The sequence below is a fragment of the Piliocolobus tephrosceles genome, chromosome 1 (assembly GCF_002776525.5).
Source record: "Piliocolobus tephrosceles isolate RC106 chromosome 1, ASM277652v3, whole genome shotgun sequence".
Lineage (NCBI taxonomy): Eukaryota > Metazoa > Chordata > Mammalia > Primates > Cercopithecidae > Piliocolobus > Piliocolobus tephrosceles.
In genome coordinates, this window is record NC_045434.1 from 77,061,768 (window position 1) to 77,075,684 (window position 13,917).

Sequence of the window (13,917 nt, forward strand, 5' to 3'; positions counted from 1 at the left end):
ATTGTGAATGGAAGTTCATTCCTGATTTGGCTCTCTGCTTGTCTGTTACTGGTGTATAAGAATGCTTGTGATTTTTGCACATTAATTTTGTATCCTGAGACTTTGCTGAAGTTGCTTATCAGCTTAAGAAGATTTTGGGCTGAGACGATGGGGTTTTCTATATACACAATCATGTCATCTGCAAACAGGGACAATTTGACTTCCTCTTTTCCTAACTGAATACCCTTGATTTCTTTCTCTTGCCTGATTGCCCTAGCCAGAACTTCCAACACTATGTTGAATAGGAGTGGTGAGAGAAATTTTTAAAAGACGAAATACTAATGAAAAAAATCAAATAGAAACGTTGGAGCTGAAAAATAAATAAAATGAAAAATGCAATAGAGAACATCAATAGCAGAATTGATCAAACAGAAGAAAGAATCAGTGAATTCATTGATAGACTATTTGAAAATACATAGCCAGAGGAGAAGAAAGAAGTGAAATGAATGAAAAGGAATGAACAAGACCTATAGGATCTATAAAACAACCTCAAAAGAGCAAATATTGGGGTTATTGGAGTTAAAGAGAGAACTGAGAAAGACAAAGGAGTAGAAAGTTTACTCAAATAAGTAATAACAGAAAAGTTTCCAAAGTAGAATATACAGGTACAGGAAGGTCAAGGGTCACCAATCCGAGTTAAACAAGAACACTCTAATTTACAAACTCATAAAAGTCAAAGACAAAGAGAGAATTTAGAAAACAGCAAGAGAATAGAAGCAAATAACGTATAAGACAGATCCAATACTCTTGGTAGCAGATTTCTCAACAGAAACCTTACAGGCCAAGAGGGAGTGGGCCAATACGTTCAGAATGTTGAAGGAAAAAAACTGCCACCTAAAAATACTGTATGTGGCAAAGTTATTCCTCAAAAATGAAAAAGGGAAATAAAAGATTTTCCAAGACAAACGAAAGCTAAGGGACTGTATTGCTATCAGACCTATCCTGTAAGAAATGTGTGATTTCTTAGACACTAAAGGGAGTTCTCCAAACTGAAAGAAAATTATGCTAATGTGGTTGTTGTACTAATATTGTAATCGTGGTGTTTAAACCACGTATATCTTTAGTAAGAAGACTAAAAGAAAAAACTATCAAAAAAAGGACAATTTGTTAAGAGACAACATAAATAACATAAAATGATGACATCAAAAATACTAAAATGGGGGGAGAAGAGAGTTAATGTGTATAGGTTTTCTTTTTATGGTTTGTTGGTTTTGCTGTTTTGCAATCAAAGTTAAGTTGGTATCAAATTCTTGTTGTAACTAGATTTTTTTTTTTTTTTGTAAGCCTCATGGTAATCACAGTGCAAAGCCTACAATCGATACACTAAAATCAAAACCAATGAATTGAAACTACTATAAGAGGAAATCACTTAACCATAAAAGACAGAAAAAAGAGAGGAGTTACACAGCAACTAATAAATAAGTAACAAAATGGCAGTAGTAAGACCTTACCAATCAATAATAACACTGAATGTAAGTGGTCTGAATTCTCCAATTAAAAGACACAGAGTGAGCTGGGCACAGTGGTATGCATCTATAGTCCTGGCTGACTGGAAGGCTGAGATGAGAGAATAGCCTAGGCCCAGGAATAATAATAATTAAAAAAAGACACAGAGGGACTGAATGGATTAAAAAACAACATACAAATGTATACTGCATACAAGAAACTCACTTCACCTATAAAGCCAAACATAGACTGAAAGTGAAGGAATGGAAAAAGATATTCCATAAAAATTAAAACCAAAAAAGAGCGGGAGAAGCTGCACATATATCAGATAGAATACATTTTAAGTTGAAAACTATAAAAAGAGACGAAGGGGAGGCTGAGGCAAGATAATAACTTGAACCCGGGAGGTAGATGTTGCAGTGAGCCGAGATCATGACACTACACTCCCACCTGGGCGACAGTGAGACTCTGTCTCGAAAAAAAAAAAAAAAAAGAGACAAAGATGGTAATTATACAGTGATAAAAGAGTCAAGAGTCAAATCAGCCAGATCTAACAATAGTAAGTAAATATGCACCCAACAATGGAGCACTCAAATATATAAAGCAAATATTAATAGATCTAAAGGGAGAGACAGACTTCAATACAGTAATAACAGAGGTCTTTGACCTCACTTTCAGGAATGGACAGATCTTCCAGGTAGAACATCAACAAAGAAAGATCAGAGTTAAACTACATACTAGACCATATGGACCTAATAGACATTTATAGAACATTTCATTTGCTGCTGCAGAATACACATTCTTTTCATCAGCACATAAAACATTCTCCAGGACAGACCATATGTTAGCCACAAAACGATTCTCAACAAATTTTAAAAAGTCAAAATCATATGAAGTATTTATCTGACAACAGAATAAAACTAGAAATCAGTAACAAGAGGGACTTTGGAAACTGCACAAATACAGATATTAAACGACATGCTCCTGAATAGTCAATGAGGCAAGGAAGCAACTAAAAATAAAATCAAAACATTTCTTGAAAAAAATAAAAATGGGATGCAGCAAAAGGAGTGCTAAGAGGGAAGTCGGTCAGGCGTGGTGGCTCACGCCTGTAATCCCAGCACTTTGGGAGCCTGAGGCAGGCAGATCACGAGGTCAAGAGATTGAGACCATCCTGGCCAACACTGTGAAACCCTATCTCTACTAAAAATACAAAAATTAGCTAGGCGTGGAGGCGCATGCCTGTAGTCCCAGCTACTCAGGAGGCTGAGGCAGGAGAATTGCTTGAACCCAGGAGGCGGAAGTTGCAGTGAGCCGAGATCACATCACTGCACTCCAGCCTGGTGACAGCGAGCCTGGTGACAGTCTCAAAAATAAAAACAAAAAAACAGGGAAGTCTATAGACAACACCTCAACAAAAGACTCCAAATAAACAATCTAATAAGGCACCTCAAGAAACTAGAAAAGAACCGACCTAAAAATTAGTAAAAGAAGTAAAAAGGTCAAGCAGAAATAAATGAAATTGAGACTAAAAAAATTACAAAAGATCAACAAAAAAGTTTTTTATTAAAAAAGATAAGCAAAATCAACAAACAGTTAGACTAAGAAAAAAAGAGAAAAGACTCAAATAAATAAAATCAGAGACAAAAAAGAAAACATTACAATTGATACCACAGAAACATATCATTAGAAACACAGATCATTAGAGACTATTACGAACAGCTTTACGCCAACCAGCCGTAGAGAAACAGAAAACCTCAACAAACCAATAATAAGTAATGAGATGGAAGCAGTCATAAAAATCTCCCATCACAGAAAAGCCCAGATCTAATGAATTTCCTGCTGAATTCTTTCAAACATTCAAAGAAGAATTAATATCAATTATACTCAAACTATTTCACAACACTGAAGAGGAGGGAATACTTCCAAACTCATTCTATGAGGCCAGAATTACCCAGATACCAAAACCAGACATATACAAAATAAACACAACACATTAAACCATCAACAAGCTCACAGAGGTAGGATGCCCAAATCCTGGCCAAAATATAACATGTGAATGGGGGTGTGTGAAAGAGTATGCAGTTGGCCCTCTGTATCCATGCATTCCACATCTGTGGATTTAATCAACTGTGAGTCAAAAATATTCCGGAAAAAAAAGATGGACAGTTCCATCTATACTGAACACGTACAGACTTTTTCTTGCCATTATTCCCTCAATACAGTTTAGCAATAATTTACACAGCATTTACATTGCATAAGGTATTAAAAGTTATCTAGATATGATTTGAGGTATACAGGAGATGTGCATAGGTTACATGCAAGTACCACTTTTTTGTTTTTTTAGAGACAGGGTCTCACTCTGTCACCTAGGCTGGAGTGCAGAGGTGCAATCAGCGCATCCTTGACCTCCCTGATTCAAGGGATCCTCATGCCTCAGCCTCTTGAGTAGCTGGGAATACAGGGACATGCCACCATGCCTGGCTAATTTTTTATTACACCATTTTATATCAGGACCTTCTGTATCCATGGATTTTGGTATTGGAGGGGGAGGTTCCTGGAACCAATCTTTCATGGGTGCTGAGGGACAACTGTGTATGCAGGCATGTGTAGGGGATAGGTAAGAACAAAGAAGAACAAGGAAGATGGGGTAACTTTCCTTGATTTTTTCAGAAAGGGCAAAAATCTAGTGTTGTATTTTCTCCTTGGATGATTCTTTTGTTTAACATTTGTTACAATTGAGATTACATTATAATATATATTCAAAGTTTGAATATGTTTGATAACAATTCCACATTGCTCTAAGGGAAGTTTATTTTGTTTTTAAGATCTTTTCCATCGTAACATGACAGTTTTTTACTGATGATCCAATTCTATTGTAAATGCATGCATATAGATGTGTGCATACAGATTCTAAACTTATTTTAGGCCAACTATAGAATATGCTTGTTAACATTTATAGAAAATTGGCCAGGCACGGTGGTTCTTGTCTGTAATCCAAAAGCTTTGAGTGGTCAAGCAGGGAGGATTGCTTCAGCCAGGAGTTTCAGACAGCCTGGGCAACATAGCGAGACCCCCATCTCTACAAAATTAAAAAAAAAAAAAAATTGCCCAGCATAATGGCATGCACCTGTAGCCTCAGCTACTCAGAAAGCTGAGATGGGAGGATGGCTTGAGCCCAGGAGGTTGGGGCCGCAGTGAGCTACGATCACACCACTGTACTCCAGCCTGGGTGACAGAGCAAGACTCTCTCTCTCTCAAAGTAAAAGAAAAAGAAAAAAAATTTACAGTGTATAAGAAAAATAAAATAATATTACTCTATTAAATATAGTGATTAAAAATTTCTTTGATCATTTTTAGAAAGTTTTCATGGACATTCTATGATAACCTAAAAGACAATAGTTAAAAAAAAAAAAAGAAGAAGACTGACACTTCTGGGTGACATTCACAAGGAAGAACAGCATCCAGCAACCAAAAAAACCTTACCAACAACAGCTGAGGGCTAAGTCCAGCCGACTCCAAAGTGTGACACATATCCTCAGTGGAGCTTTCTCCATGCAAACACTTCCAAAAAAAGAAACTACCTGGTAGAACAAAAACAAAGCACATTAATCAATGACTACTTACCATTTGGACTAACAATCTTATTGAATCACAACCTGGAATTCCAGAGAAACAAAACATTATGAAGGAAGAGAAATTAATGGTTCAATTTGCTTAATTTATTAAAGCAGAAAGCAAATCATGATCTAATATTGTCTCTTTAGTATACTTATTAAAACAACCTGTCGACCAGAGTGTCTTTTGTTGGCCAAAAAACACAGTACAATAAATCCTTTCATTATTTAAATTTCAAAACAAACAGAATCTCCTGAGATGCTATATGTTCCTACCATGTTTTCTTCTAAAAGAAGAGGGATACAAAGACCAGTGTATTATTTTACCTACCTAAAGCCACATATTCCTCTTCACTTATCTTCTTTACATTGAGCACATCCTTTTCATATTCTAAATATTCCAAGAATGTTTTTACAGGTAACACACCATCTTTATCATCAGAAAATCGAACATTTGTCCTGGTGTTCTCTTGCTTATATTTCTCTAGTAATGCCTGGAGCTTAAGCAGTTCTTTTTCATCAAGCCTTAGTAACACAGCCAAGTCCTTTAAAATAGAAAACAAAAACAACATTCCACATCTATCAACCACATTATCTGAACTGAAATTCAAGACTGTAAGCAAAAGTTGACTTTTTAATTAATATAATAGCTATCATGTATTCTGCTTAAAACTTTACTTACAAATCACATTTCATGAGTAGGAGTTTATTTAAATAAACTATAATCTTGAACACTACATACTACTAAAAGTACCATTTTAGCATATTTCTGGAGGGTACTTTATTATCTTCTAGAATGTTAGCATTTCTTTTTCTTTCTGAGACAGGGTCTCACTTTGTTACGCAGGTTAGAGTACCTTGGCACGATCATGGTTCACAGCAGCCTTGACTTCTTGGGTTCAAGCAATCCTCCTGCCTCAGCCACCTGAGTAGCTGGGACCACAAGTGTGCACCACCACATCCAGCTAATTTAAAAAGTTTCTTTTGTAGACACAGGGCCCCACTATGTTGCCCAGGCTGGTCTTGAACTCCTAGGCTCAAGTGATCCTCGCACCTCAGCTTCCCAAAGTGTTGGGATTACAGGTGCAAGCCACTATACCCTGGAAAATGCTAGAATTTAATAAACATGTTTTACTGTATAATCAGAAAAAAATTTAAAAGTGTCAAATGCAACTCTTACCAGTCTGAGGAAACTAAATACTTGAATTTAAATGCTTAATAATTAAGCAGAGTAAACACTATAAAATAAAACATAGAAAAACAATTCTCATTGTATCCACATATAAGTCCTGTATGTGGCTCTCAGGGATACAACCTGTTAGGCTTTCAAACTATTTTTATATACTATATGTACAAAAACATATTGTGGTTGGGCATAGTGGTTTATGCCTATAATCTCAGCACTTGTATAAATAATATAAATTTAGCAGCAAGGCACAGAGAGCTAGTAGGGGGCTTGGTAAACAAAACATAACTTTAAAGCTTTAAAAAAATTCTTAATTTTCTACTTTGTTACTACCGATTTTAAAAAGTAAAGCTAACCAGATAGATTATTTTATATAATATAAAATGTGGGATTACTCACATTATCAGAGAATGGTGTGTCTAAATGAAAATCAAGGGAATTTAGTTGACTGACCGACTCATAGAGTTGCAGCAATTTTAGTTTATTGGCACAAAACTGTAGCAATCCTTCATCAACAGACTCAAGTTCTAAAAGGCAGAAGGAAAAGTATATATAAGAGATATATTTAACAGACTCATAAACAGGCTTTTCTTTCATTAAATCTCTCAATATTACATAATTCCCTGATGCTCTGATGTATTAAATATTGAGATGCTTAAGCTATATCAGATTTTGAAAGCAAAAATAATTTTTCTGTCATGACAAAATGTCTAATTTTTAAATAAAATAAGATGATCTAAAAGTAGGGTGATAAAAAAGAAAGTGGAAATATCTTCATCCAATACTCAAAGTTTAAAGAAATTATCTGGAAATACCTTTGAAAATATTTTCCCTGACTACATAATTCACATACTGTATGAATATTTATATCTAACATAAAACAAATATTTATTCTTTAAAAAGTGAGACACTGATAATACCCCCAAAATCATATTTGAAATACAGTATCGTGGAATATTGTTCAAGTTCTTATAGCCTTAATAAAACTGACCATACAAAATAATTAGATTTTAGGAATCTTATTTTTATGTAGAACTTGAAACTGATGATTTTATAGAACTCCAACAATGGTATTTCGTTTACTACCAGGTCAGTGAAAGACAACGTTTCATTTAATAAATCTTGGGATTTTGTTAATGTCTTGAGGGGTGGGAGGGCTTTATAACTATACCATGCTTTTTAAAAGAAGCATTTATTTCTGACAAGTGATGTACACTAAAGGAGTTCACTATTTGCCAATGTCAGTTTCAAGTATCTGTTAAAAAAAAAAGGTTGAAAAAGAGTCTCAAAATTAGCATGTTTGAAGCCCTGAAAGAACAACTTACAATTTGTTTATTAAGCCACTTTAAGCTGACTTACACATAATTAAAACACAAAGTTGGTTTTACATAATTAATATGACAAACAAAAGTCACAACTAGATGACACCAGTCCACTGCACACTACAATTTAACTGATGTTAGGAATTCAGAATAAAGTGAATTTTTACTAGTTCAGTTGGATGGAATATGGTGTTACAACCCCACAGTTTCAAGTGTAATCCTTTTTCAGACAAATACATTTTGACGGGTTGACTGATTTTAAAGAACAATGTGATAGTACAGACAAATTTTGAACATCAAAAAATGACTAGAAAAAATAATCTGATCGTCGTCTGTGATTTTGGAAGTCCTTAACTCTGTTCATGAGGGAAACTGATGGGAAACTGATATACTAATAAAACATTAATACAAAGTACAAATATGTTTTATTCTTATCTTGGTCAAAATGACGTTATGTGACCCCCTACAGAAATTTGTCTCCTCTTGTGAAGCTAAAGAAAAGACAATGGCAGCGAGAGAGCTTGGTTGTTTTCCCATACCACCAGATAACTTCTTCATTCCAATGCTTTCTTTAATGTTCTACAGCTATATCAGAGTAACAACTTATCATTCTATCCTGACCTCTTTCCTCACAATTAAAAACAACTTCCCAATAAAACAGTCAATACATTCAAAGACAGCTTAGATGAAGATCAACTACATATATTAAATAGGGAATAAATAAGATTCGTAATTTCTTATGTATATATATATTATTTCCACATTAAAGTAACATGATGGTATCACAAAGTCAATAGCTCTCTATAATCAGTTACAAAATTTGAGTTAAGAACGTAACCTTCAATCAGTACAAACCCTATTACCTTGATTTTTTAAAGTGTCCATTAAAGTCTGAGTGATGTTTCTAAGGCAAGAAAATGGTAAACGTTCACTTGCCAAAATGCTTTCCAAAGCCTAGAAGAAAGATATTGAACAGTTTTAGTAATCATAAGGCAATGATTTTGTTTTTTAAATCTTATATTTATGCCTAAACTTTTACTACCCCAAATTTCAAAGAGAAGCTCTATATTTAAGATGTTTTAGTGTACATATCTTAAATCTCAAGTTGCACTGTTAAGTAATATACAGTCAACTTTATGTCATGCCAAATATGATATAAATGACAAAAATCCAGGCTGAGAATAAAACAACTAGAAGGCAACTGCTAGAAACAAAGATAAAGCTATTTACCAATAAGAAGTGTTTGAATATGCCTAAACTATCTAGAAATAAATGAAAAGCAGAGATTATTGTCATGTCAATAACAAAAGCTGCTAATAACTTAGTTATAGCTTAATAACTGCATTTGTGCATGGCAGGCAGAATCTATAGGCCCTGCTAGATAGATATAGTACCCACCCTTCCCTACCTCCCTCTCCCTACCCCCATAGATATTTAAGATTCTTCATAACCAATCCCAAAATATCTCTTATGCCTAAAGTAGCAACTATCAGAAACATCAATGAGTCAGACATAGCAGTTAAAGGTCATATTTATCCTTTCATATTAGCACATTAAATTGGGTTTTAATTAATGAGATTAAATAGTTTAAAAAGTAGGCTGAGAATGCAGGGTAAGACAAATATCCAATCAACACAAAAACTTCTGTGTGTTTGTGGAGGAGAAATGGGCTTAGAGGGTGGCTCAAGATGTTGCTCAGGCCTATAATGAAGCAACTACCAGGAAGCAATAAAGAAAGTGACTATAAGAGGCAAGAACCCAGGACAAGCATAACCTGCTCCTGTTCTGCCTATGATTACACAGGCTGGCAGCTAGCTTACTTTCTTCCCCATTATTCAGTCTCCCAAAGCCTAAACTGGTTTCTTCCCTCCCTTTAGTCAGTCCTCTAAGACATAACTTTTGTTATTGGGTTTTCTAGCATTTTTTATAAAATTCACAGCTTCATACATGATTCAGAAGTATCATTAAAAAAAAAGAAAATCAAGAAGATATTTTGCATTATGCTGGTTTCCCAATTTTGTTGTTCTATGATTTAAGATAAGAAGAAAGATGGCATCAAAATGAGAAGAACTGTGTGGGTGATGACACTGTCTACTACAGATTTCTCAAACTGCCTCTCTAGATGCCCACTTTGTCATCATCATGTCATCTCTAATAACGGAGACTTTGCCCTAAGGAAAATAAGAGCCAATTAGCATCGTCAGTAGAATGGAAAACACAATTAAAAGTCACAAAGGCTTTTCTGTTCTACAATAACACAATAAAAAGTGTTTTAAAAGTGGACTGCAACAGAATCACTCTGCACTAAATTCTCCCACATATCACTATTCACTAAATTCTCCCATGTATGTATCTATAAAATAATAAGAAATATACACATCCGTCTGTGGCCCCAGTACCTGACACAGAGTTTCTATAATTTCCTGAACAATGGGGGTGCTAGGAGTTTCTTTTGTTCCAATGTTTGGTCTCTGCCCTGGTTCATCAGTCAGAGCTCTTAATCCCTTTGTAGACAGAGGTGCTAGGAGAACATTTTGTTCTAACATTTGGTCTTTGACCCCCAGTTTCCGATGAGGAGCTTCTAAGACCTCTGTAATTTCCTGGGTGATAGGAGCATCTTTTTTTCTAATGAGGCCACTCATGGCAGGCTCCTGGAAAGCTTCATAATAAGGGGTTGGTTACCAGTGGAACCAACCATGTATTTGAGGATTGGAACTTTTAGCCCAACTCCTGACTTCTGGAGAGCCAAGAGGGGCTGAAGACTGAGTTGATCACCAATGGCCAATGATGTAATCAATCATGCTTATATAATGAAGCTTCCAACAACACCCAAGAGGACAAGAGTTGGAAGAGCTTCTGGATAGCTGAACATGTAAAGGTACCTGAATGGTGGCTTTCCAGGAGAGGGAATGGAAGCTCTGCAACCCTTCCCATATGATTTACTCTATGCATCTCTTCCACCTGGCTGTTCATCTCTACCCTCTGTGATACCCTTTATAAATAAATGGGTAAATGTTCAAGTAAAATGTTTCCCTAAGTTCTGTGAGCTGGTCTAGCAAATTCATCACCCGCATAGAGGGGGTCATAGTAACCCTAATTTATAGCCAGTCAGTCAGAAATATAGCTGACGACCAACTACTTGTGACTGGTATCTGAAGCAGGTAGAAGTCTTGCGGGACTGAGCTCTTAACCTGTGGTGATGATCTCATGCTATCTCCAGGTAGATGGTGTCAGAATTGAAGTGAATTAGAGAATAACCAGCTGGTGTTAGCTGGAGAATCTGCCAAAGAAATTCATTGGTGTGTGGGAAAAAAAAAAAAAAAAAACCCTACATCTAGTGGCAGAAGTGTTGAGTGACTGTGTAAGAGAAAAGAAAAAACCTGTGATACGGTTTTTTTTTACATTTTCACAGTAGCATTATTTTAGATGCTGTGAATTATAAAAATCAAGTATTTGGTAAGGTTCCTACTTGAAGGAGCTTATAAGACCTAAAGAAAAAAAAGTTGGGGGAGCTATGATTAACATACACGAAATAATCAGAAAATAAGTAGTCATTAACTATCCAGTTTTGATTGAAAGTAGAGTAGGAGTTCAGAGTTATCCATGGGGATCGAAGCATTATGTAAGAATTTATGGAGTTAGGACTTGAATAGCATTATGAGGGGTTTGGATAGGAAGAGTGGGAGTAAAAGAAATCACCAATGGTGACCATACTATAACCACAAGACTGGCAAAAAGTAAAGGTCTGGCAATACCATGGAATGCTGAGGCTGTGGAGTAACAGGGACTCATACAGAACAAGTGGGAATATAAATTAGTACAACTATTTTGAGAAACAATTTGCCATCAAGTAGTACAGCTGAAGAAGTTCACACCCCAGCAATTCTACTCTTAGGTATAAATGCCAGAAAAACTCATGCATATGTGAATGAGGAAATATGTACATGGATAAGCACAGCATCATTGTTTGTAATGTCAAAAATCTGGAAGCAACCTAACCATTCACTGACAGGAGTGTAAATAAATTCTAGTCAGTGAGCGGAATTTGTATGGCATAGTAAATGAATCAATTATAACTATAGCTACATACACCAATATGAATGACACAGAAACATAATCCTGAAGGAAAAACTAAAGTCAGTAAAGACATAGGGCATGACTCCATTTATGTAAAGTTTGAAAAGGCAGGAAATGCATCAACAGGTTTCAAAGGAGTCACACAGGAATGATGTAACTATAAAGCAAAGAAAAAGAAAGAACCACAAAATTCTAAATTATGGTTACCTTAAGCATGGGAGGAGGGAATGGGACGGAGGGGGGACACTCAGGGCTCTTTAGAGTTCCTGGTAAGATTGTATTTCCTAAGGTAGGTGGTCATACACACATATTTACTATTACATATATATTATATACATAATATATATAATGTAGGGATGTTTACATGTGCGTATATAAAACACACTCAAATGTATGGTAATACTAATTTTTTTTTTTTTTTTTTTTTGAGACGGAGTCTTGCCCTGTTGCCCAGGCTGGAGTACAATAGTGCGATCTTAGCTCACTGCAACCTCCACCTTCCGGATGCAAACGATTCTCCTGCCTCAGCCTCCTGAGTAGCTGGGATTACAGGCACCCGCCAACACACCCAGCTAATTTTTTTGTATTTTTAGTAGAGATGGGGTTTCACCATGTTGACCAGCTGGTCTCAAACTACTGACCTAGTGATCCACCCTCCTCAGCCTCCCAAAGTGCTGGGATTACAGGCATGAATATTAATTTTTTTTTTTTTTTTTTTAAAGAGACAACGGGAACTTCCACATGAAAATACAGAAAGGGATAAACAATAAAAACGTGAAAAGAAGACTTCAGCCTGTCATGTTTGGGGGAAATAGGAAAACAAAGATTTTCTTAAGAAGGATGTATTATAGCTACTAGCAGGAATCTTTGCGTACTATATATACTTACTTGTTTTTTGGTTGCAGGGTATTTAATATCAAGAATTAATTCCTTTATTTCTGTTTCAACCAAATCTATAAAGGAAAAATTAAAGTAAAATTTTAATTTTTATAACAGTGAAACATTATTCTGAAAGAAAATGAACATATCTGTACTATCAGTTGAGTCTAAAAGATTTTTGGGTTCTCTCACATTAATGTTTTCTTGTTATGAATTATAACACCCTCTAGATGGCACACTTCAGCCTTACAGAGCAATTCCAATAAGCTCATCCATGCATCATTTTGATTGCTCCATTCAGAATATTTTATTGATTTAAAAGATGATAGAACAATATGTTTTATTATTTGTATGAGAGAATACCTACCAAGATTGGGAGATTTTGTTTTCAGTAAGGCTGCTAGTTTCTTCACCAGGTGCATATCCTTGGCTCGTTCACTCTTCTTATCGCTAAACCAATAAATATAACAAATTATTACAGAATGTGAAATTATTTTCTTTCTAATTCTGACACACTCCAACTTTTTTTCCTTTAAATTTTTTCTATTTAAAGATATCAGTCTAAAGACAAAGGAAACAACAAAACAGCAACAACAAAAGAGAGTACAACAAACCTAGGAACTAGGAAAAGTTAGCAGAGGAGCGTCAGTCAGCAACACCGGATACACCTTACCTTAGTGCTAAATGGAATGGAACGTTGACTGTTTTCACACTTCCAGACACTGGATCAACAAGACAGATCTGATAAGTCTGTGGCTGCCAACTCTGACTGGTAACATTATTTAAGCCCATTATTTTATAGCCAGGATACAGCAGCCTAAAGAAATCACATCCCAATATGGTAAAAACATTAGAACAAGGAGAAATGCCAAAAGGTGCTTTTATTATAGCTAGAAAACCCAACATTATTATCAATTTAGGAGCATTAATAAGGCAACTAAATACTGATAGCAAATACATAAGTAAAGCTAGCAGAGTTCTGCCTTGTTGAAAGATTCTAAAAAATTAAATGAACACAATCAGGCCCATGTTTCAATGGCAAACAAAGCATTCACCTCACTTATGACTAGGGCAAGCTGAAGGAACCTTTCCTTTTGAGTCTTCACAGCATAAGTAAGGGACAAACATCAGCAACAAGCTAACTTTAATTGAGCAGTGTATCATGGCATTTTCAATTTTTTTTGTTATTAAATACTTAAGCATATATCAGACACTCACAGGAAAAACCACAATAAAGAATACTGTGATTCTCAAACTTGTAATCTAATAAGCAGCTTTAGTAAAAGCTTTATTTTAATAAAAGCATTCTTATATTTCATTTTGTAACCAGCACAAAGCCAGCATTTGCAGC

General features: G+C 35.4%; 1 protein-coding gene across 2 annotated transcripts in view; it reads right to left on the minus strand.

Moving 5' to 3' along the window:
* Positions 1–13,917, minus strand: part of RAB3GAP2 (RAB3 GTPase activating non-catalytic protein subunit 2) — a 119,715-nt gene that overhangs the window by 28,869 nt on the left and 76,929 nt on the right. For both annotated transcript variants that reach the window (XM_023203708.2, XM_023203707.3), the window contains exons 15-21: positions 13,240–13,383; positions 12,934–13,016; positions 12,576–12,640; positions 8,474–8,564; positions 6,688–6,815; positions 5,434–5,647; positions 4,972–5,069 (exon numbers count right to left, since the gene is read on the minus strand). In XM_023203708.2, coding sequence (XP_023059476.1) covers positions 4,972–5,069; positions 5,434–5,647; positions 6,688–6,815; positions 8,474–8,564; positions 12,576–12,640; positions 12,934–13,016; positions 13,240–13,383 — 823 coding nt within the window. The remainder of the gene's footprint in view (positions 1–4,971; positions 5,070–5,433; positions 5,648–6,687; positions 6,816–8,473; positions 8,565–12,575; positions 12,641–12,933; positions 13,017–13,239; positions 13,384–13,917) is intronic.